The following is a 22,460-nucleotide window of genomic DNA, read 5'->3' on the forward strand; positions in this document are numbered from 1 at the left end:
GAATAACTTCAGTTGTGTCTCGTTCCCCACCAGTCTCCACTCAGCCCTGAGTATTAAATGGTCCTGATCCTATGTTCTTCTTTGTTCTTGTTGAGTCAGCTGTTTTTATCCCTCATGTTTCTCTCAGTTTTCTAAGCTTAGGTCCTGCTTTTTTCTCCCTTTCCTATTTCCTTTGCCCACGTTTGACTTTTTTGAATTTAGTTTGTTTTTTCCATCTCTTTGGGTTACACAGTTTTTCCTTCCATTTCTGATGAGCCCCCAGGGGAAACTGTTAAGATATTCACTGTGTGTACTCGTGTTGTACAGTGTGTTTAACTGCATTATGGTTACTGTTGTTTAACAGAGAGACAGTATTATAGTTGTCACCACAAGGAGGCACTGTTTCATTGTAAGGGCATGTATGCTGCGTCATCACGCCCTTGATGTCAATGAATAATCTAACACAGGTGTCAAAATTAAAATGTCTATATGCGTGTGTTTGGCCTTCCTCCTACACACAGAGTGGAACAGGTAGTGGAAACATTGGTAACAGCTTTCAGCCACAGTATGAGAACAGCTCCAACTGATCTCAGCATCTGAAATACACCTACTCAGGTCTCCAGCAACACAACCGCCAGGTTTAAAGCACGCTGGATGAATGAAATAATGAGATTTATGGACAGACAAAGATTCCTGTGACTCCTGAAGGACATACCCACTTACAGCATTATCTTCCTACTGGTCTCGTACTGTATCTTTGTCAAAAGACACTGGCATCACAAAGAGTGGTCATTGCAATATTGGATCTAAGAACTATCAAGCCAGTTTTAAAGTCTGCATAGAGGCAGCTTTGTGTGACCGTGAACTGTGGTTTTCTTGTGCCATGACCTGGGGTGTCACAACACCAGTGCCCAAGAACACCTTGTGTATCTCTCTACAAAGTCAAGGCACTCCTGCCTTTGACAAAACAGCAGAGAACCAGCTGGCAATTTAAATGTAAGCTGTAGTGATAGTTGAGTCACATTAGGGTTTTTAGGTTGACCAAAGTTGCTAATTAAAATGTGTAATTTCTTTAGTTCAGCTTTGACGAAGGTTGTAGAGGAAATCTGATAAATAGCATCTGCAGAATTATGTAATTGTCCTCAGTATAGCAGAGGAGTAAACATGACTGCTGAATTTAATATCCAAAGCATCTCATCTTGTCTGGTGTCACATTAAATTTTAGTTTTCAGTCTCTGTATACACTTTTTTCAGTTCATTTTGGTTCGATTTGGGCATTTCTTCCATTTTTTCCACCAACATCCAGAAATAACACAAGTGGGCTCCCACAAGTAGTGCTCTTTTCATGTGTTGCGTTATATGGTTAGTCAAATTGCCTGACTTCACTTTTCCAGTTCAAAAAAGCTACATTAATTTATTATATATCATTAATAAATTTGCAGCTGCCAAATACACAAAATGTCTCTAAACTGCTTTTTTTTTTTTAACAGATGTAATTTCTCTGTGTCTGATTGTAAAGTCTTAGTAATAATTCAATGTATCCGTCATAGCTTCCCTTTACAGATACATGAGAGCTTAAAATCCTGAATGGCTCTAGTAAAGAGAAACTTGTCTTCCTCTGTAAACTGGCCTCTCCGTCACACATGCATATGTAGAAGGGCAAAATGAGGTGATCTGTCCCACCAAGTCCACATGGTACTTCACACTCTGCCAGCATAATGGCATAGCATGGGCTGTCTCGGTAGCCAGCGTCTGTCCATCAGCTTCCCCCAGAGCGAGGCGTTTAAAATGGATCTGGGTCACAGTGGGATCCCCTCTGTCCACCCGCTGGAACCTGGAAGCATTCAGTTCATTTGTGACAGATCTGCCTGAATTACTACAGCCAATCCATGTGACACACTTTACTGACAGTGAGGGCTGCTGCATTATGTATTAACACCTAGACGGTGTGTTCTTTTTCAGTACACGCTGATGCATTCAACATACCACTATCTCTGTGTGAATGACAAAACTGACATTTGCTCCACTTTTTTGATTCCGTACTCGAGTAACTGCTGTTTAGCACTTTAATAACACTTTAATAACAGTACTTTTTTGATTCCGTACTCGAATCAAAAAAGGACTGTTATTAAAGTGTTATTAAAGTGCTAAACAGCAGTTTAGCACTTTAATAATAGGTGCTGTAATGGGTTTGAGGATTGCTGGAGATAAAACCTGAGAATTTCCTGTTTAAAAGTGACACATGGATTTATTTTTAACATTTTACTTTTTATACATGTATAAGCTTTTTCATACAACAAAAAACCCAACAACCATATGACCACCTATGAGCAAGCACTTTGGCGACAGTGGGAAGGAAAAACTCCTTTTTAACAGGAAGAAACCTCCGGCAGAACCAGGCTCAGGGAGGGGCGGGGCCATCTGCTGAGAGAAGGAAAACAGGATAAAGACATGCTGTGGAAGAGAGACAGAGATTAATAACAAGTATGATTCAATGCAGAGAGGTCTATTAACACATAGTGAGTAAGACAGGTGACTGAAGAAGAAAACCTCAATGCATCATGGGAATCCCCCAGCAGCCTACACCTATTGCAGCATAACTAACTTTGGTTTTCATTCACTTAAACATTTTTTTAATGGTCTGTGATCTTTTGCTGATATTCTATTTCTCCTCCTCCTTTTGGGAGATGGCAAATTAAAAAAAATGCAAACGCAGGACAGTGAGACACTGAAATGACAAGAGAAGAAAAATCAAAATCCACAAGAGACTAATCGTGAGAAGTAAGAGAGCTGCTGTTACCACCAGGCTAATAAGCTGAAACATAAAGTGAAGGCTGACACAAGAGTTTGTAGAAACACTGGGATTATTTTAAATTGCTCAACAACTTCAACTAAAAATGATATCCTAGAGCATGAAGTGGTGTCTGCCCCAAACCAACCTCAGGCATATTTTTTTGACCATATCTTGTCAGGTGTAGACAACTGGGAATTAAGCCTTGGCAACCCTGAAAGACTCTGCTGTAACTCCAATTGCAAGGCGAGTAGGGGTTGGAGAGGGGTGTAACACCCTATAATGGAGTACGATAACACCACGCCCATGGGTGAAAATGGAAAAAAAAATTATTAACTCTATATTGTCAGTACAACACAAGGAGACATTCCCAAACCTACCCACGCAGATGAACTGACAGCATCCACTGGGCGTGGATGAAAAAATACGTTTGTGCTTTTAGAAGCTGTTAAATACATCATCGAGTGCAGTGCTCATATTTTACTTATTAATTTTATGTATTCATATTTAATATTGAGTAAATGTACCTTCAGTAATAAATTCTTTTATCTGTACTATTCTCTCATTCTACCTTTAGTCTGAGGCTCTTCTCTTGTTAAGGCTCATTAGTTCCAGTAAAGGGAAATTTTCATACAAGATCATTTTAAACAACGCTGCTCTGGTGACAGTCTCAGTACGAACCTGGGTACATAAAGGTTTTTATTTATTTTTACATTTTGGTTTAGAAGAACTCGACTGGTCTGCACAGTCTCGATCTGAATCTGAGCTTTGCTAAAAGCATCGACTGTCAGCTGAGCTTTAACATTCAGTGGTTAAATAAGAGCAAATCCCTGCAGTGTTTTCCAAAAGCCTGACGGCATTCAGCCTTGTGGCAGCTGGGATAGGCTCCAACCCTCCCATGACCCTGAATTGGATAAGCGGAAGAAAATGGTTGGATAGACTAATGGCAATACCTTTGCAGATGGATGAAAGCTATTAATTATACCCACATGTTTCAGTATATTTCAGTAGTGCATTAAACTGCCAGGTTTTGTATATAAAACAGTGTTAAGCATTATCTATGTAACGCATCTGTAGTGCATCTGTGCACTGCTGTTGCAGCAGACTGCATAGCCCTAAGAGTTTTGATGTGTTGTCATCCTGCTGGGTTTCAGGCTTTGGTAAAAGAGGACATCTTTTAAAAGGCTCGGCTTTGCATGACGCACTTGTTGTTCTCTAGTGGGGGAGATTTTCTTCTTACTTTTAAAAACAAAATACTTTTTGCATCAAGTTACCTTCACTTCATTTGGTAATCCCCTGTAATTCTTAATATGTAGCAGGATTCTTTAGCTGTCAGTTTATTTGAAGGCACAGACTTTAAATTTCATATATTTGATGTGAAATATCAGCTTGCTGACCAAACACATCTAAAGAAATAGAGACTCCAGCCTCATGAGTAACTGAGTTGGGTGTGAATGAGCTCCATGTTGCCATGCATGGGACTAGATCTGATTTATTTTTTTGTATGTATATATATATATATATATATATATATATATATATATTTTTTTTTTTTTTTTTTTTTTTTTTTTTTTAGTTCTCCAATATGTGCTCAGTTTAGTACCAGAGTCACTGCACAATGCTGGCCATCCCATTCATATGTATATAAAGGGATCACACACATGCATACTCTGAACCGGAGATTACCTCAAAGGGAAACCATCTTTGCCGGGTGATAAGCTTTTGAACCTTGGCTAAACACTTGTGGTACATTTTAATGTGTGAAATTTATCTAGAGGTCTGTTTTTCTGCTCTGGGGAAAAAGCAGTTTCCCCAATTACTCAGATAGTAAAAGGTTGTTATTTACTCGGTACAAAACCTCTTTCATTTCCTGTTCATAGAAGGGTAATTTAACTGGGTTTTCTATAGCTGCTATAATTGGCCCCTTGATCAAACCTGTGTGACTGGAAAACAGAGTACAGCTGCAGGGAGGACGGACTGAATACATGCTTTATAATGATGCAACGCACCTAGTCAAAACCGTTTAACTCTCAAAGCCTTTACATTCAAAATATGACTGAATGTAAAAGGGTCTCCACCAACTCCACATTAAGGATGTTAGCAAAAGTCAACATTTGTCTGAAATGTCACAAACTCCCACCGGCAAATCAGCGTCGGTGACCTACGGGCACTGATCTTTCACAAAGGCAGAACTCAAGCCACTGTCATCAGTTCAAAGCCTCTTAAAGAGCTCACACGCAGCTATCAGAGCTGTGCTTTTACTGCCTTATTGAATGATAGATGAACATATTTAAATGGAAATAAGCCACAACTGCATAACCATGAATTGTATGTTGTTCAGGAAAACAAACGAAGATATAATTGAATAAAGGCAATATTTTCACTTATTGGAATTCCCATTGCTTCTCAGTGACAGAGGTCTCACAACATATTGCTTTGTTCTATAGCCAACAAAACAACACATTACAATATTAGCGCAACATCAAATGACACACCCGCCGCAAAGATGGATCACCGTGTGGTGTAGCCGCTTCCACGTACCCAGACAAAGTGACTATAATCAATCATCTTGGTAAAGCGCTGCTAAACAGTGGATTCTGTCAAATGGAAGAAACACTTACAGGCTCATAACTGAGCAGTGGCAGTTTACTGCTCACTTGAGACACTGAACAAATCAAAGCTTTCATGTCTGGGGATATAGCAAATACTGACTTGAGTGGATGGAAGGGCTGACTGATACTCTGCTGAAATAGAGAACAACATTTGTCACGTTATTATAGAAGAGCCAGTAGTGCCGAACTCATAAAGGTCAGTTTTTCACTACTTCAACACTGTGGCATAGATAATGCATAAAGTGTAGTGACTGTCAAGGCAAAGCAAGGTTATTTGTATTGCACAGCAGCTATGGATGGCCTGTATAACATAGGTGTATAATTTATTGAATAGGACCAATAGAAGAATCTGTTCTCAGATGCTGAGTCTTCGAAAAAAAAAAAAAAAAAAAAAATTGGATCCCTTGAGCCATGAGATACGTTGACATTTGTCATAAGCTGTTGTCAAACAGGCATATTAACAGTATTATAACAGTAATTAGATTCCAGTTATAACCATCTTATTTTTATTTGGGCTGTATATCTCATGTTTGCTGTGCTGCTGACTGGTTTAGTTTAACTTGGCTTTGTAATATGTTTTTGACTTGATTGTTATTACTTTTGAGTCGGGTCAGTTATTCTATATAATAATGCAGTCTGAATAAATCAAAAAGGGCTGCTTTTTTTTATTGCCTTTCTTTGTGTCTGCTGATGTTGACACACTTTTATTTGCTTTTGTTCTTCTCGTAACAGGAAACCACCACCATGACTACCAGCATAGCCACCTGGACCTGACCGCCCTGACACCTAAAATGGGTAAGAAACTGCTTGACTGCTGATGTGTAGTTACAGGCAGAGCCCAATTCACTGTGTAACCCTAGACTGATAACGTGATATACTCTTTTTAGTTTAGCCTGATTTCATGGCAGTCGTTGGCTTCATTTTCCAAAATGATATGCATTATTATCTCTAAGTGATAGAAAGCCGAGCAATTTCTGTGATAGACTATTTCCAATTTCAAAAACAAAAGTATGCCTTTCACAGGGAATTTAAAGTACGAGGAGCTGATAAAGAAATCCTCGGAGAAAATGAAAAGCAAAAAGTGTGATAATCAAAGGATCGCCTGTGCAGTTTGCTCAAGTTATTGAAAACCCAGTTACTCTTATAGCATCCCATCTATTTTTCTAAATGTGATTTTCTGTGAAAGGGGAGCAGCCCTTCACTGTGGAATTACTGAACGGTTCTGCATCTAAATGGCTGTGAAATGAAAGAGGGAACCTGGATTTTTAATTACTTACAAAAATCCCCTCTGTGATATTCTAAAACTGCAGAGGCCAGTGTTTTGTGTCACTGTTTCGGGTTAAAGTTATCGTCATTGAGTCATTAAACAAAGTTTTTTACCATTAACGGAGCGCTGCCATCCACATCCTGCCTGCGCTTGTCTGCCTCTTAAACAGGGCGGCTTTTCATGGGAAAATGGGTTTCGAAAGTGCTTTCAGAACCAAATAAAACTCTTCAAACAGCACTTTTGAAGTCTATTTAGCTTCTGATGAGGATCATAGCTGCAATGCATAATTCAAGAGTTGCTGGTTTGGACGTTTTTGTTAACCCTTGGCAGCATTCCTGCAATATTGTTTTTGACCAAGGGCAACCTCTAGTTTGAAACATACTGTGCACATTGATTGTTATTGATCCTTTCTTTCTCACTTGGATTTGTTAGCCCACAGACAAATGAGATACGGTAAGTAATACACATACACATGGTGTTTATGTGTATCTTTTCATCAGTTTTTCTTTAACATAATTCATGTATAGTAGCAACTGAATTCTTTTCCTGCACACTGAGGGTCATTATTCTCCTTTTCTTTCCTTTTGTTCAAGCGCTTGTGTATTTTTTGCAGTTGCAAAACTTCACATTGCTGCATTACAATCCATGACCTTTAGTCCAACCTTAAAATCTTTTCTTCACACATTTTTTTTCTTTCCTCTTCCTTCACTCAACCTAACTGGCTCTATCTACCCCACAAACCCCCACACACACTTTCTGATTCTGTGAATGTCTCCCCTCTACACCATATGTTCCTTGGTGTTGTGTGTCCCTATCCTCCTTGCTGCAGTAGTCGCCCGGTCCTATTTTTAAATCCAGCACCCGCATCCCTGCCTGAATCCCAGCCCTTTCCGCCCACCGCGCCTTGTGACCCGTGACTGGTCGTCCTAAATTCTGAAGCCACAGGAGCTCTGTGCAGTGCAGGGAGCTGTAATGGTGTTATACATATCACAGATATCCCCAGATGAACTGTTAAAGGCATGCGATAATGACCTGTCGTTTGAGCTGCTTAGATGCAGTTGAGTGACGCAGTTTCCCGCTGACTCAGAACTGCAAAGAAGACAAATTAGTCATTTCATTGAAGCTGCAACTTCAGTAAATAATATCCTTGAAATGCCTTGACACAAAATCCTCAGCCTTACCAAGCAAAGCGCTCTTTGGTAAGCATAGTCCTTTCTAAAATACAGCCCATTCTGACTTTTAAATTTTTAGTTCAGTTCAGTCAAACATGTTATCTCTTCTTTTTAAAGTTCTGAGTATGTGTCTGTCCAGTGTCTTTACAAGACACAGCAAAGACAAATTACAGTTTCCAAACTGGGATCCCAGTCTGAGAAGTTCTTGGAGCCAGAAGTAGTCATGTTTAGACAAAAGGGTGAGGTGTTAAGCTATCAGCCAATCCCAGCAAGCTTGGTTCGCATTATGCATCCATAGACTGTATTGATGCAACCAACAGATACACTATATGGTCAAATGTACTGAGCTACCTTTACATTACACCTTCAGAAGCTGCTCGGCAATGGAAACCTATACCATGAAGCTCCCAGTGCTCCATTCTGTGCTGATGTTAATCCCAGAGGAGATTGGGAAGTCTGGAATTACTGGTGCACCATGCACCATGTGCCTCAGCAATGGCTGAGATGCTGTGGTTTCTAAATGTTTCAATTTTGCAAAAATACAGTTTACAGTTGACTGTGGAATATCTAGTAGGAAGGAAATTTTGTTGCAAGAGTGGCATCCTATGAGAATACCATTCTAAAATTCACTGAGTTCTTTAGAACACAACATTCTTTCACAAATATTTGGAAAGGCAGAGTGCATGCCTTGATATATGCATACTTGATTTTTTTCCACCAGTGGCAGTGGGACTTTTGTCCATAAAGTAGTTAAGACTGATGCACTGGTAGCTGTTGGTCAACAAATGTTGAAATGAAAAACAAGGATTTGTAAAGTTTTTTGCAGAACTGTTCAACAAATGTTGAAAATGAAATACATGTAGAGATGTTTTCCTGGCCACGCCAGATTCCAAAAAGCAGGACATCACAAGCTGAAATGACGCCGAAGTTCACCGCTCAGTTGTGACTATTTTTAACAAGCACCACAGTTCAGAAGAAAAATGACAGTGATCATTTGAAGCAAGCCCCAAGTTTTGGGCATTTCTGAGAGAACTAATGCAAATATCTTAAGGATATATACAGATATACGCAAAATAAACTATCCAAATGTCACAAGAGAAAAGATTTTCTCATCTGAATGGAGCCATGTACCAGGCTTAAATATAAAAGGGTGAGAGTGACTTTGAAAACAAAGGGAAAGAATCAAGAAAAAGTTGCAGACGGACGCAAGGAATAGGCGAAAACTTTCGACATGGTTCAGAAGAAAGATACAAAAACCATCTGAAATCTGTGCAACATCATTTCATGAGTGGATGGAGGAGGAACAAGGAGCATATGGAGGATAAGAACAGAAACAACTGGCCTTTTCTGTTACTTCTGACTTTAAAACAGCTCAAATCTGACCAGCATGCACATCAGATATGGCGGGTGCAGTTACAGTGTTTACCCCAGTTACCCGTGCCCACATTCACATTTTTAATACTCTAACTTGTTGTTCAATGTCTCAGTTATTTATTTATTTTTTACCAAAAGTTGAAAAAATGTGTAAAACAGCCCCTAAATGCTCTGTAGTCCTGCTCAATCTTTCTCAACGCACATTTCCCACTGCATCACTTTCCTTTCCTATCCTTTTCCCTCAAGTAAAGACTCCCAGTGTAGAGCCCATCCTTTTGACTGACTGTGTGCTGACTGCAGTGCACCACTTCCTCCCCTGTCCCCTGTAGAGCGACCCCAGCGGATGAACAACATCCTGACCTCAGCCACGGAAGCCTACGACCTGTCCCTGTCCAGATCCTTCCAGAACCTGAGCCATCTGCCGCCTTCCTACGAGCTGGCCCTCAAGTCTGACTTAAGTAAATACTTTCCACAGATCTAGCAAGTGGTCCTTCAGTCGTCCTCCATCACTGTGTCATACCTGATACGCTGCAAAAACACAGGCGATGACATCACCCTCATGTCGGGCCTGTGCATTAGGGGTTGTTCGATTCACCGCGCCGGCCCCGATGAAACATCTCAGTGTTCATTACAGAGACATGCATCATGATAACTACCTCCAGATGTTTGTTGGCTCATCATACAGATAGTACTCTCACTTTTCACCTTTTTAGGGAAATAAACTTTTTAAAATTCATGACAGCACGCTCAGAGGCTCCACACTCATTCCCATCCACTCATCTATCGGCTCATAGACTGACATCTAATTGGCGTGTAATTTAGTTCCATCTGTGGCCCATGTCATGTTGCTAATGTCTCTTAATGACATATTAAGAACCTTTTTTTTTCAGCTAAATGGCTTCTATACAACAACTGGATGTCACTTTAATGTCTCGCCAATACTACAGTTCATTATCCTCATGGTGACATTTTCAGTTTGATGATAACGTGGATGCTGCTGCTTTAACCTCCTGACTGGTGCGTTGTCCACTGGTTCGTAGAATGGTTTCATGTGATGAGTCAAGTTTTTCTTCATTTATTTAACTTTCATTAAAGCCACAAGTTTCCTGAGGTATGCTCCATCTGTGTGGAAGATCTTTCCTAAATGACAGTAAATTACATTTACTTTTATTGCACAGTAAGATGGGACATGAGGCATGAACAAGAAAACAAATAGGAAATCTCGACTATTTAAGAATTAAAAAATTTTGTTCATAAAACAGTTTTTTAATGTGATCTTTAAATGAAGCTGTTTATTTAATGTTATGTTTATCTTGCGAATTAATTCAATCCCAGGTCATTAAACTGCAGCTTTGCTAATTTCTAGGCTGGGCATGTGGATTGTTAGGGTCCATTGAGTTGACATATTTAGTGAGATTTTATAATCAAATATTGATTGCATATAGCCTTATTCATGCTTGACGTTTCTGGGGCATGTTTCCATGTAGCCAAAATTAATCAAACTCAACAACTGCATTAAAAGTACCTCAACACATTTGTATCAACATAAAGTATAAATGTTTTTCTATTGCATTAAAAAGAATACACATGCATCTTCCATACAAAATACAGGCATCCGGTGCAATGATAAGGAGGTTTTTGTTCCAGCAGCATATACCTATTCCCTACCAAACACCAAGCAATCACCTTCCAATCTGTCGGGGAAGACACATTTTTCCTTACTCACTGAGTCACTGGCAGATCTTTAGGTCTGTGTGTCCTTGGCTTTGCAGACAATTTCACAGCAACCGCCTATAACCTCCAGCAACTGCTTTTTCTCTAGCAACTGGTGGTTGCCAGGCAGTTGCCAACCAGTATCTAGGCCTGTGTGAGTGGGGCATTAAATAGTTCAATTCAATTCAATTTTATTTATACAGCACCAAATCACAACAAGAGTTGCCTCAAGGCGCTTTATATTATAAGGTAGACCCTACAATAACACATGCAGAGAAAAACCCAACAATCATATGACCCCCTATGAGCAAGCACTTTGGCGACAGTAGGAAGGAAAAACTCCCTTTTTAAATAGTATGCTCTAAATGCTCTAAAATTCCACAAAACATATAAAGCTGAAGCAGATCAGTCATTCCAGCAGCTGATGTGGCCTGGCATGACTGTTAACAACTGGCATATATATTATATGTATATATAAAATTGCTTTTATCCTACTCGCTTATAGCTTTAGCACCCAGAAAGTACACATTTCATCGGTGACTTCTGGGTGTATTTTAGTTTTCCCTTTCAAGCTCAGAAAGAGCTCCACAAGAGTTTGCAAAAATGGTTCAAATAAAACCTTCAAAGCATCAGGAGCAATCTTAAGACAAGGTACGCAGACAGAGAAAGCCACTTAAACATGTCACTGGTCCTTTTTTACACTGTGTGGTTATGTGATAGAAAAACATGCATCAGAGCAATCTCCTCTCAGTGCATTCCACATTTGTCTTTTATAAGTTTGTCTTTTCTTTCACTTATCAACTCAGGGTTTTGCTCTTATCTTGCCAGAGTCCTGTACAAACACAGAAAATCACAGAGATGAATCATGTTGAACTACAAAGAAGCTTTTTGAATTTGAGACAGGGGCCCGGCAGAATTTGCCAAACACGCAAAGAAAGTCATCCCTTGAAGAAAAAAGAAGTTCTAGCATGAGTGAGATCTTTGGAAACAAGCCTAAAAGTAATATAATTAGTTGCAATTTTAATGAAACCATCTGGAGAGACGATGATTAGTAAATTAAATTAGCATGGTTTATTTGCAATTTAAAATTGGCAATTATAAATCATTTCTGGTGTGTAGTTTTTGTGTGTGTATGAGAGAGAGAGCGAGAGAGGCACTTCCATCCTCTCCGTCCTTCAACGATGTCAACGATGCAGGGATTGAGGACGCAGCTCTAAAATAACCCGCTTAGCTCCTCCAAGGAGGCAGCACAAAGAAGGAGAAACCAATCATATTTGGCTCTGCTGTTTTTCCCCTTAATCACCCTTAAAAGGGATTAAAACACCTTTTAGAACAAATAAGCCACCTTTAATCCGCCCAAAAAGAAATACTTAAATGATATTACCGTATCCCCCTTTTACATTCTACCACTCCTACTCCAAACCTCTAAAGATCACTTTATAATTGATGTTCCACCAATTTCACGAGTGTTAGTGCATTATATGATTACGGTGTTCTGTGATCAATAGCTGACACATAAATACACTGGCTATACTGAATGTAATCTAGCAAAGTGGGAGCTGGGGTTTAATTAGCAGTTGTTAGCAATTTCCTGTGTTGTAGCTCTGCTTCACATTTGGGACCCTTCAGCCTCTCACAATCATTTTAACAGTAAAGTGCTGCGTTTTATCTGTGCCGCAGAGATGAGATCAAGCAATTTCCATTGCCCTTCTTAAATCATTTCAGCCACTTACACTGTAAACAGTGTAACATGTGTACATCCATAAAGAATAAGACCTAAATCAAATGGAAGCGGAGGCAGTTATAGAGGAGCAGGCCATTTCGAGGATGACTTTACTTATCTCAGTGGCAGAAAGGAAAAAATTGCTCATTTCAGCTGATTGTAACAAAAAGCATCTCTTATTTTCTGATCTGTTCTTGTCCTGTCCTATGAAAACTTTGACTTCAAATATAAAAGTAAACGATGTATAGAAATTTGTAGAAAGTGGGGGACGTTGCTACATTTTGCTACATCGCTATCTTGGTGTTGAGAAACTGAAAACACTACAGTAGTGATGTGTCAATAGCAAAGCATCCGAGCCCTAAAGAATGACATCCTTCAGCATCCATCTAAATGGGATCATAATTTCCAAGATAAACACTGAGTTGTATAAAAAAAAAAAGTAGAGACTGAGACAATAAACTGAATAGAAAAGTGGTTACTGAGGTCATAAATCGTAAAAGCAGTACAGTCGTTTTCTCATAGGCTTCCATACTAAAACAGGCGTTTTGCACCACAGTTGAGACAGTATAAAAGATAGATGTAGTTACTGTGACGTCACCTGTTGGTTTGCAAATTCCTGTTTTCAAGCCTCAAGATGAGCTTTTCAGGCATCTTGACTGCAAAAAATATATGTGGGGAGGGGTTGGGAAGACTCTTAAACTGCTTGCTCATTAGCTAAGGACTGACAAGTCGTTAGCAAACAAGTTAGCAGAAAATACCACAGATGGTGATCCTTTTGTAAACGAAGTCTGAAAGTTGCTTGTCATAGACTTTTTATGAGACTTTTTGCAACCTTAGATATCCCCATGGTGGTGTTCACATAGACCACAGTTTAAGACGTTTTACTACAAAGAACGAATGCTAATTTAATCTTTAATCTTCCCTTTTCAGACCCTAATATAGACTCTGCTGCGTGTTGTGGGTTTTTTTCTTATTTATGCCATATCATTATCTGAGTGTAGCTCTTGAGATCTTATTGACTGGAAACTTTACTTTGACCTGTCATTAGAGATATGAGCCACAGCTTGTCAATTGTGTCTATACTTGTAGTTCGGTTGACATTTCCCGCCGTAATGTCATATCTAAACCAGCCCTTCGGGGAAGAATGCTAGACCGCATCGCCACAGGCAAGAGTTGGGCTTCCCTCATTAGGAATGCACAGACTAGTGGACATTAAAACCTCCGAGTGGGAGAAAATAAGGTGACCTTCTGCATCCAGGCGTGACATCTCTCCCAGAGAGACGAGCATCCAGACAAACAATTCCCATCATCCCCTTTCTCCACGACCTGGTGAAGCGTGATATAGTCCTAAAGCGCCAATTCAACCTCTGTGTTCTGCAGTAATTAACTACTGCAGAGGTAACAACTGCTCAGCACAATAGTTAATCGGGCAGGCTCCTTGGTAGCCTTCTCCTTTTTGCGAGCACAGCCAAAAACCAGGTAGACAGAAGTCTGCTGAGAGCTACCTGTGGCTAATACTGCGGTAATGATTTTACCATTAGGAGTGTGTGCACACAGCGGAGCGGCGGCCTGCTTTCTGGCAGAGGATTAAATGACTGGTTGCCCGTTCAGGCACCACCCGCGCATGAACTGTTGAGTACTGTGGTTTGCTGATGAGTGTTCTCAATGCTGAAGGACAAATACATTGACAAGAGCTTGGAGTTATCCTGTTTTTCATGAAGGGAAAGGACAAAACAATTCAAACTGCTTTGAATAGCACTTTCCAGCTGGTGTGGGATTATATTATCAGTTCTTACTGCCACTATTACCGTGGGGATCGCGTTTTTGTGAAAGACCGGTTTAATCTGCCGCTGCAGCTGAGTGTTTTGTTATTTGACTTAATGATGTCGCGAGACGCACTACGCAACCGTCATCTGTACTGAGCCACACAAATGGCATGAGCCTGGCCTTCAGTAATAGTAGATAGAATGCTCAATACCCAAATAGCCACAGAAAAGAGATTTTATGCTCAGTGAGGAGTCTCCTTAGAGGTGGACACCAAGACTGGGGAGAGATTTTATTTTTCTGATGCAGGTACAGGCTCTTGCTTGTGCAATAATTTGTTCTGATTAGTAAAATGTATCAGATTGAAAAATGATCTAATATGCTGCAAAGCACAACTTGCCCAGGAAACATTTTGGCAACGAGCAACCATTGCTTTAATATTTATTATAATATTTATTATAATCAAGTGGAAATAAGATAATTTTTAATTCACGAGCTACAAGGTGGGATTATTCTTGCAACCTTTGATTCCTAACACACTGACTTATTCTGCTGACAGTCCAGGGTTAGAAAACGACTGGATTATATTACTCATACCGAGAGAGCAGAGTGATGATCGTCGGGCATTATGTGACAGTCTGAAGGTCAGTACAGCTAAGCTCACCATGAAGTTCCTGTGTACATAAACGACATAAACATGTTTATTCAGTGTTCCCTGATTTACTGGTGCCTTTCTGTATATGCATGTTCTCCTAGTACTCTCTTATTTTTCCTCCCACAGTTTAAAGACTTGGCCATGGGTATGAATGTGTGATTGTCTGCCTTTCTCTGTTTGTTCTGGACTTATGACTTGCCCAGGGTGTATCCTTCCTTTTGCCCTATGAGAGGGGAGACAGGATCAGGCTGCCCCTGATCATAAGCTGGATAAACAGTTAAGAAACTGGGTGGATGCTCATAATTTCCTGGTTTATAAGAAAGGTTCCTGACTCCCGCTGTTGAGCATGGAAACAGCACCCCCACCCCCCATCTGTCTTTCCACCTCATAAGCCACACTGCAGTTTTTGCCAGTGTACTGCAGCTATTTTTGACCAGGGATGCAATGTTGCTGTTTCAGTGATTGATGGGTGCATTTTGCTAATTTGTTGAAATAAAGCTAGCTGCAGAGAGATGTGTCATAAGCCAAGCTATCCAAAATTATAGCCATTCAAAGCAAAGCCATTAAGACTCAATGCGCCTGCCTCTCCCTGATGATCTTTGTCGTCTAACTCCCCAGGTGATAAAGACATAGATGACTACTACGCCAGGAAGCATCATCCTGACTTTGGTGGACGGGGACCAACCCACATGGTGAAGCTGAACGCAGAACCCCAGCAACACCAGCAGCACCAGCAGCGGCAACGTCCCCGTCGAGTCCAAAGGGCCATGTCGCAGGACCACGTCCTGTCTCCTCCCAGGACGCCGCGACGTGGAGAGTACGGCCTGTCTTCATACGGTGTGATGGCGGCTGCAGCATATGGAAGCAGCCGCCACCTCTCGGAAGAGCAGCTGCTCTCAGCGGACCGCCTCCATTCCCAGGATCCGCTGTTGCTGTCCCCAGCAATGAGGCGTGACAAGTTCCGGGAGAAGGCCATGGCGAGGGCGATGTCTCATGCTGACATGCTGATACCCACCACGCCAGTTATGGACCGCCACAAGGTGACCAAGATGCACTCTCAACCCAGTGCCTCTACCGACTCCTACAACACGCTGACGGTCAACCACCAAGTGACCACGTCTAAGAGGCAGGCGTTTGCTTCCCGACGAACACACACGGTGGACCACCTGCAGTACATTCCCGGCCACCACCACACATACCACACTGCCAGTAAGAACGAGGTAACTGTTTAACTCCAGGGTTGAAGCATTCCTGAGACCCACCACCAACATCAACAGAAGGATACTCAGCAGAACTGTTCAGTCTTCTCATCAAAACAACCTCCTGCATTTAAGAAAAGAGAACAAAAAAAGAACTCTTCCGGCTTTTTAGCACAAGCTTTCTGTGTCATCCAGATTTTGGATAATTAGAATCAAACCCTGGCAAAGACATTTCTCTTTTAGAGCATCATAAGGGCTTTGCGCAGCGACACAAAGATCCTTCATGTCGGACATTAGACAATGTGAAGAAAATATTTTTTAAACTGGATTTGGGACTGGAAGGGAATTGTATCAACTTTATAAATATATAAATATAATATATTTACTATTTGTATTTTCAGTCCTTGTTATAGCTTTAGAGATTCTCATTAACTGATGTAAGCACTTCAGATGGTGCCTCTTGAATTGTCCCATTTCGATGATGAAGTGGATTTGTGGGTTAAAAAGCACAATTAATGACTTCCCTTTTTTTCGATTAAGTTTTCTCTTCTTCTTCTTCTTCTTCTTCTTCGGTGAATGGCCAGAACATATCAGCTTATTAGTGAAAAACGAGGCTATTTTTGTTGCATATAATAGGAGATTGTAAATAGGCTATATTAGCAGCATTAACCTAGAAAAGCTGGCCCTCCGGCATTATTTTTTTCTCCCACCTGGAATCCTTGATTCCTACTTTAAAATTTTGTTTTAGATAAGGTGAATTCCCCCAAATAGCATTATTTCCACAGATGTCGGCAAAATATGTGGATTTAATATATATCTGGGGGGTATTTTTTTCTTTTCTAACTGTGCTTGTAGCATAGAATGATTGTGTGTGAAAAAACCTTTTACCAGTGTTGACTGGCAGCTTCAGTCTGCAGAAATAAATCTACAGGTGAAAACGGAGCCTGATGGTCATTCAAATTTGCTGAATTTCCATATCCTTGCTTTGTCATCCATAACCCCATCCACACATAATTCTCAGTTTGTGATTGGCCAGCTGCTTCCATCTCTACATATCAAGCACTCCGTGTTAAGAAGTGCACAGGTTGTGTAATAGTTTGTCGATGTGATGGACCAATCAGTACTAAAGAGGACATCACAATCACCTGTTAGCGAAGCATTGATTTAAATGTTTGAGATATTTTCATTGAAGCAATGCCTTATTGTATGGAATCCCATATGCTCTTAATTGAACAATCATGCTTGTTGTCTTTGCTTTCTGTGCAATATTATTGACTATAATTTACCAGCAGAACCAGCAGCGAAAACCTATACGGTGAGAGATGTTACAGTATATATACCTCAAAAATTCAATTGAAGAAGTCTCAAACTTTGCAGGCAAAACAACCATTAGGTATATCAATCTTCCAATTCTTATTGAAAGTTGTTTAAACTTTACTCGAATAAGATTTATTAAAGTTTTATGGGCTTACAGGTATGTGAAAATACTGTGCTTCTGTTTTCAGTTGACCTGGGGGGTGGGAAAGGTTTTCTCGGTTGCTATATGAAGATCCAGTCCAGGAAGTGAGACAGTCGGGGTCCAGATTTTATACTATTAATAGAAGTGTGGCTGTTAGGATTTGTGTAATTCCTTCAGGGCTTGGGTTTTCTACATGGACTCGCCACAGTGTGACATAAAGATTGCCAAAGACAGTTTTTTAAGGCAAATTTCTATTAAGTGCAGGAAAATTTAAGCGTGCCATTGCACTTTTTAACTACAGGGGGAGTGTCATGCTGCTTCCTGCCAATCTAGTCCCTGTTTAAGTCCCAATTAAAATCCCAAAGAAAGCCCGCTAAGCACCTTCTTTAGGAAATGGTCACATGTCCAAAAAAATAGCTTTCTCACTAAGACAAGTCCCATCTTAATTTAAGCCTAGACTGAATATAAAAAATGGACGTAGCCACCAACTTAAGCATTTCTGCTGAAGGGGTGTGTCTGATGGAGAATCCAAAAACACTTTCACACCCTTTATAAATAAACATCCTGCTAAATTAAAGATAATTTGTAACTAACAATTGAAACTATGAACTCATACAGAAAGTGTCACACATCAAGTGAGCAGTACAGTCATTTTCTGATAGACTTTTATAAAATTAGAGATTTAGAGCTACATCCAACTTTTACATTGTAGCTCAGTTAATGGTATAAAGGCCAGAAATTACATTATGTTTTCATTAAAGGTCAGAAATGCTCCTCAGAATAACCTTTGTATTTCTACAGACTTGCTATTTCCATTCCCAAAATGTCAGGAAATAAGAAATTGAAATCGTGTCTCTTTGTGACAACTCTCAGCAGACCGGACAAGTAAGATATCAGGAAAATTGTTGTTTCTTTAGATATTTGAGTGGTCAGCTACTGTATATACAAACTTGGATACAATGTTACTTATGATTTGGACTGTGCAATTTAAATGGAAAACTTCAAAGGAAAGCAATGTCTCATTCCATTCAATTCTGTGATTATGCTGAAGTATGCTCATGCATTGCTGCACGTTTTCCTTAAGTGTGCTTCATTTCTTGTCATAACAATACATTTAAAATTGATTTACGTTGTGGAGCATGAAAGGTTGGCCAAATGTATCTTAAGTTCAAGAAATGTATTTCTTTGTTTTAATGTGCCACTTTATGTTTTAATGTCAGATATGCATTTAATGATGTCAGTTTGAGGTTGTCTTTTTTCCAACTTTACTGTCTTTGTACACAATTTTTTTCTTCCTATATTGGAAAGTGCTTGCACAAATGAGGGCCATTTGAAGAAGGCGTGATTAATAGACTGCTTTAGACAGATATGTGTTCATCCAACTCGCTCGACTAATCTCACAAACTTCTGCTCCTTCTTTTCACTTAATTAATAATGATGTCATCCCAAGAGCCTTTTCTCTATGTGCAATATTTCCTGTTCATGCAGTATAGCTCTATAGCCACTTACTCTTTTTAAAAAGTTGTGAAGTTCATTGGCTGCCATACAGGCTTTGTTGTCCTTTTTATTTAGGATTGTATTGTCTTTCATAGTCAAAGAGGAGTTTTTATAATACAGATAAATGTGGTATGAATGAAAACACTTCTATGTAACTGCACAAATAACCGGAGACTAACTTAAAGGCTTCAACAAACAAATTATGACTGTTCTTGTGCATTTTTCTGTTTGTTTACAAATTATTAAAGCAAACCATGTGTGTTGTATATATGCGTTTAATAACGTGTGCTTATATAAGTCCAAGATAACAAAACTCTGAAACCCGTAGAGTGAACCTGGGGAGGACTTGGATATTATGCAGAAGCACCAAAAACTGCAGTTCCTCAAATGGCCACAGGAGTTTTCTTCCAAAAGCCAGTAAAAAACAAAGTAAGGTCTCTGCCACATAGGCCTGGTCACTAACCTTACTGCTTACGGCTGGGAAAAATGTGAATTCGGGCCAGTTGGTAAGTGTTTGCTGTTGCTAGGTGAAATTAGTCACAAAGAAATATATGATGCTGTGGCAAAAACCTCCTTGCAATTGCTTTTGTTGCCAGCAGATTGCCCTGACAGTCAGTACTTTGTATTGAACTCTCGCCAACTACTCACTAAGAGGTTGCAAAACTGTGAAGCCTGCAATGCAAACCTTTGGAAACATGATGGTTTCAGCAGTGAGACACAATTGTTGTTTTTGTTTGTGGTTTGAGCTTTTCACGTTTCACTACCCTAGTCTGATAGCCTTTTTGCAAAAAAGTGGGCGATCTACTGAAACACTCTTCGATGCACTATCCTAGCCAAGCTTGCTAATGTTACCTGAAAACGTTTCCAGGCACCTATGTCTCCAGAAACTATGATCAAAATGGTGAAACACTTCAAAATCCAGTCCACATACCAATTTATAATGTGTGTCACGATGCATGTCTCTATCTTTTATATACAGTCTAATAGTTGGGCCAAGGGTTGTGTTCAGGAAATGACTGTGCTTTGGGTTAAAATGCACTCCTTCACTAATTAATCCTTCACAGGTGGCATACTTGGTCAAAACTGGAGCTTCCCAGCAAGTTTCCTGGTTTGAACCCTGGTGGGTTCACTTCTGTGTGCTTTCCATGGATACTCTAGCTTCCTAACACAGTCCAGTGCATGTCAGGTTAGCTGGTGATTCTAAATTGGCCATAAATATGCTCTAGATAAAGTATGTAGAGTAAGATTCTGCATTCAAAAATGAGTCCAAAGGGCTCTCTTACAATAATCTACAGTGAAAAAAAAATCTATGCAGTCCTGGAAGTGTTTCCATAGGAATTCTAGGGGTAAATAACAGTTATATGCACTTAATAAAATCTACTTGATCATCTGGAAGTGTGACCACCTCTATAAAAGCAAAAGGTTTTAGCAGTTTATTGATGTGGAGCATTTAGGTGCTGACCATGCAATGCTCAGTGAAATTACAAAAAAAAAACAAGAGCTACATTCAGACTCTACAGGCCTCAGTTAGTGTGAAAAGTCAACGTGCATTACAGAATAATTAGAAAAATACCAACTATGTTTTTTCTTTTATTCACTTCATTTCCTTTCATTTCATTTACAGTACACTGTTACTCACAATAACAGTCAACTCAAGCTACCTTCCAGGCATTGAGTTGACTGTGAACTCCTCGGTACACCAAGCTATCCTAGAGTCAAATGTGAGGCCATCTGTCGGACAGATAAAGCTTGGCCTAAAAATTGGATCATGCAACAGGATGATGATGCCAAGCACATCAGTGAATCTACAGTAGAATGGTCCAGTCAGAGTACAGACCTCACCCTGACTGAAATGCTGGGGCTTGGCCTTAAGAGAGCTGTGCATAGATGAATGCCTGCAAAATCACAGAACTGAAGCAATTAATGAAGAAGAGTTGGTCAAAATTCCTACAAAACAACATGAGAGGTTGATAAAGTCATACAGAAAATGTTTACTTCAAGGTTATTGCTGCTAAAGGTTGTTCTATGAGCTTAATTTCTCACAGGACTATATAAAAGATGAGTTGGGCATAAGAACCATCTCAGCATTGTTATAACCAGGTGTGTCCTGGCACACCAACAAACACCTTGTGCATATCTCTAAGACAAAAAAACAGATTTGGATACACTGAGAATTACAATGAGGTTGGTTTCGCCTTATAATAACTTCAAAGAACACACAAAAATACCTGTACCCCAACCTGCCTTTGCATTCCTGGTCACTGACACCATCAACAAAAAGCACTGAGCCTCATTACTTTTATGACACATGTATTAATACCTTTTGCTCCCATCATGTCCTGGTCCATCTGAAACCCTCTTGAAATTCATAGCGGCGTGAGCAGGCCATGCATTTTGTACAATACCAGAACAAAACCGAATGGTCACAATAGTGCACACACAAATGGGCAGATGGCAAATAGCAGTGGTTTCCACTTTCTTCAACACCCATCCATTTGCATTTAGATGGAAAAACGAACAAGGTTATTTGGACAACTGTGGCCCAAATGGAGGAGCAATGGTCAAATGTTTGGCCATTAAGCAATTTAATCCTGTTCCCTCTGTGTCCTTTATCAGGTTAATTAATTCAGATAGCTGCTTGAATGATTCCGACCATCATCAACAGCCACTGGTGTTCAAAAAAGTGATATGGTGTATATTGTAATGTGGTCCCGCTTACTATCAGTAAACCAACAGTCAGAAGGATATATCCTTGTGCTACTGAGCCCTAGTGCTAATCCCAGCAATGTAAAATAACCAACTACGCTCATGAATCATTCCTTTGTTGTTGTTGGTATTTTTCTGAAGAAAAAAACAAAACAAACAAAGAAACATGCAGACCTCTGAAAAGAAACGAGAACTTCAGGGTTTTATCTATGCTGAAATTTGGGATCTGAGTTGTCTGGAAGGACAAAGGATTTCAAGCTGCTGAATCTAACCTCATGTATCACCACTGTGATCCAATCAGAAGCCACAGCAGCGTGAGGGACAAACGCTGCTCTGATTGATTGATGTGCCAAACAAAGAATGGACAGAAGGCAAGCAAGCCAGAACCAAAGGAAAAAACCCATAGCCTTATCCTCACCATCCACTTTAGATAACTTTTGAATTTTTTATAGCGCTCTTTGGTGTTTACCCTTTCACTGTGTCTCCTCCATTTGATTGTACAAGTCACCTTCCCCTTCTTCCAACTTGATGATTTTTTCCAATATTGCA

General features: G+C 39.9%; 1 protein-coding gene across 1 annotated transcript in view; it reads left to right on the forward strand.

Annotated features, from left to right (window-relative positions):
- LOC134626537 (protein shisa-6) overlaps positions 1-19,389 on the forward strand; it is an 87,063-nt gene extending 67,674 nt beyond the window's left edge. The window contains exons 6-9 of the mRNA XM_063472446.1: positions 6,115-6,177; positions 7,082-7,102; positions 9,525-9,653; positions 15,669-19,389. Of these exons, the coding sequence (XP_063328516.1) occupies positions 6,115-6,177; positions 7,082-7,102; positions 9,525-9,653; positions 15,669-16,282 (827 nt within the window). The 3' untranslated portion in view covers positions 16,283-19,389. The remainder of the gene's footprint in view (positions 1-6,114; positions 6,178-7,081; positions 7,103-9,524; positions 9,654-15,668) is intronic.
- The last annotated feature ends 3,071 nt before the right edge of the window (positions 19,390-22,460 follow it).

This window comes from Pelmatolapia mariae, linkage group LG4, assembly GCF_036321145.2.
Source record: "Pelmatolapia mariae isolate MD_Pm_ZW linkage group LG4, Pm_UMD_F_2, whole genome shotgun sequence".
NCBI classification, from domain to species: Eukaryota; Metazoa; Chordata; class Actinopteri; order Cichliformes; family Cichlidae; genus Pelmatolapia; species Pelmatolapia mariae.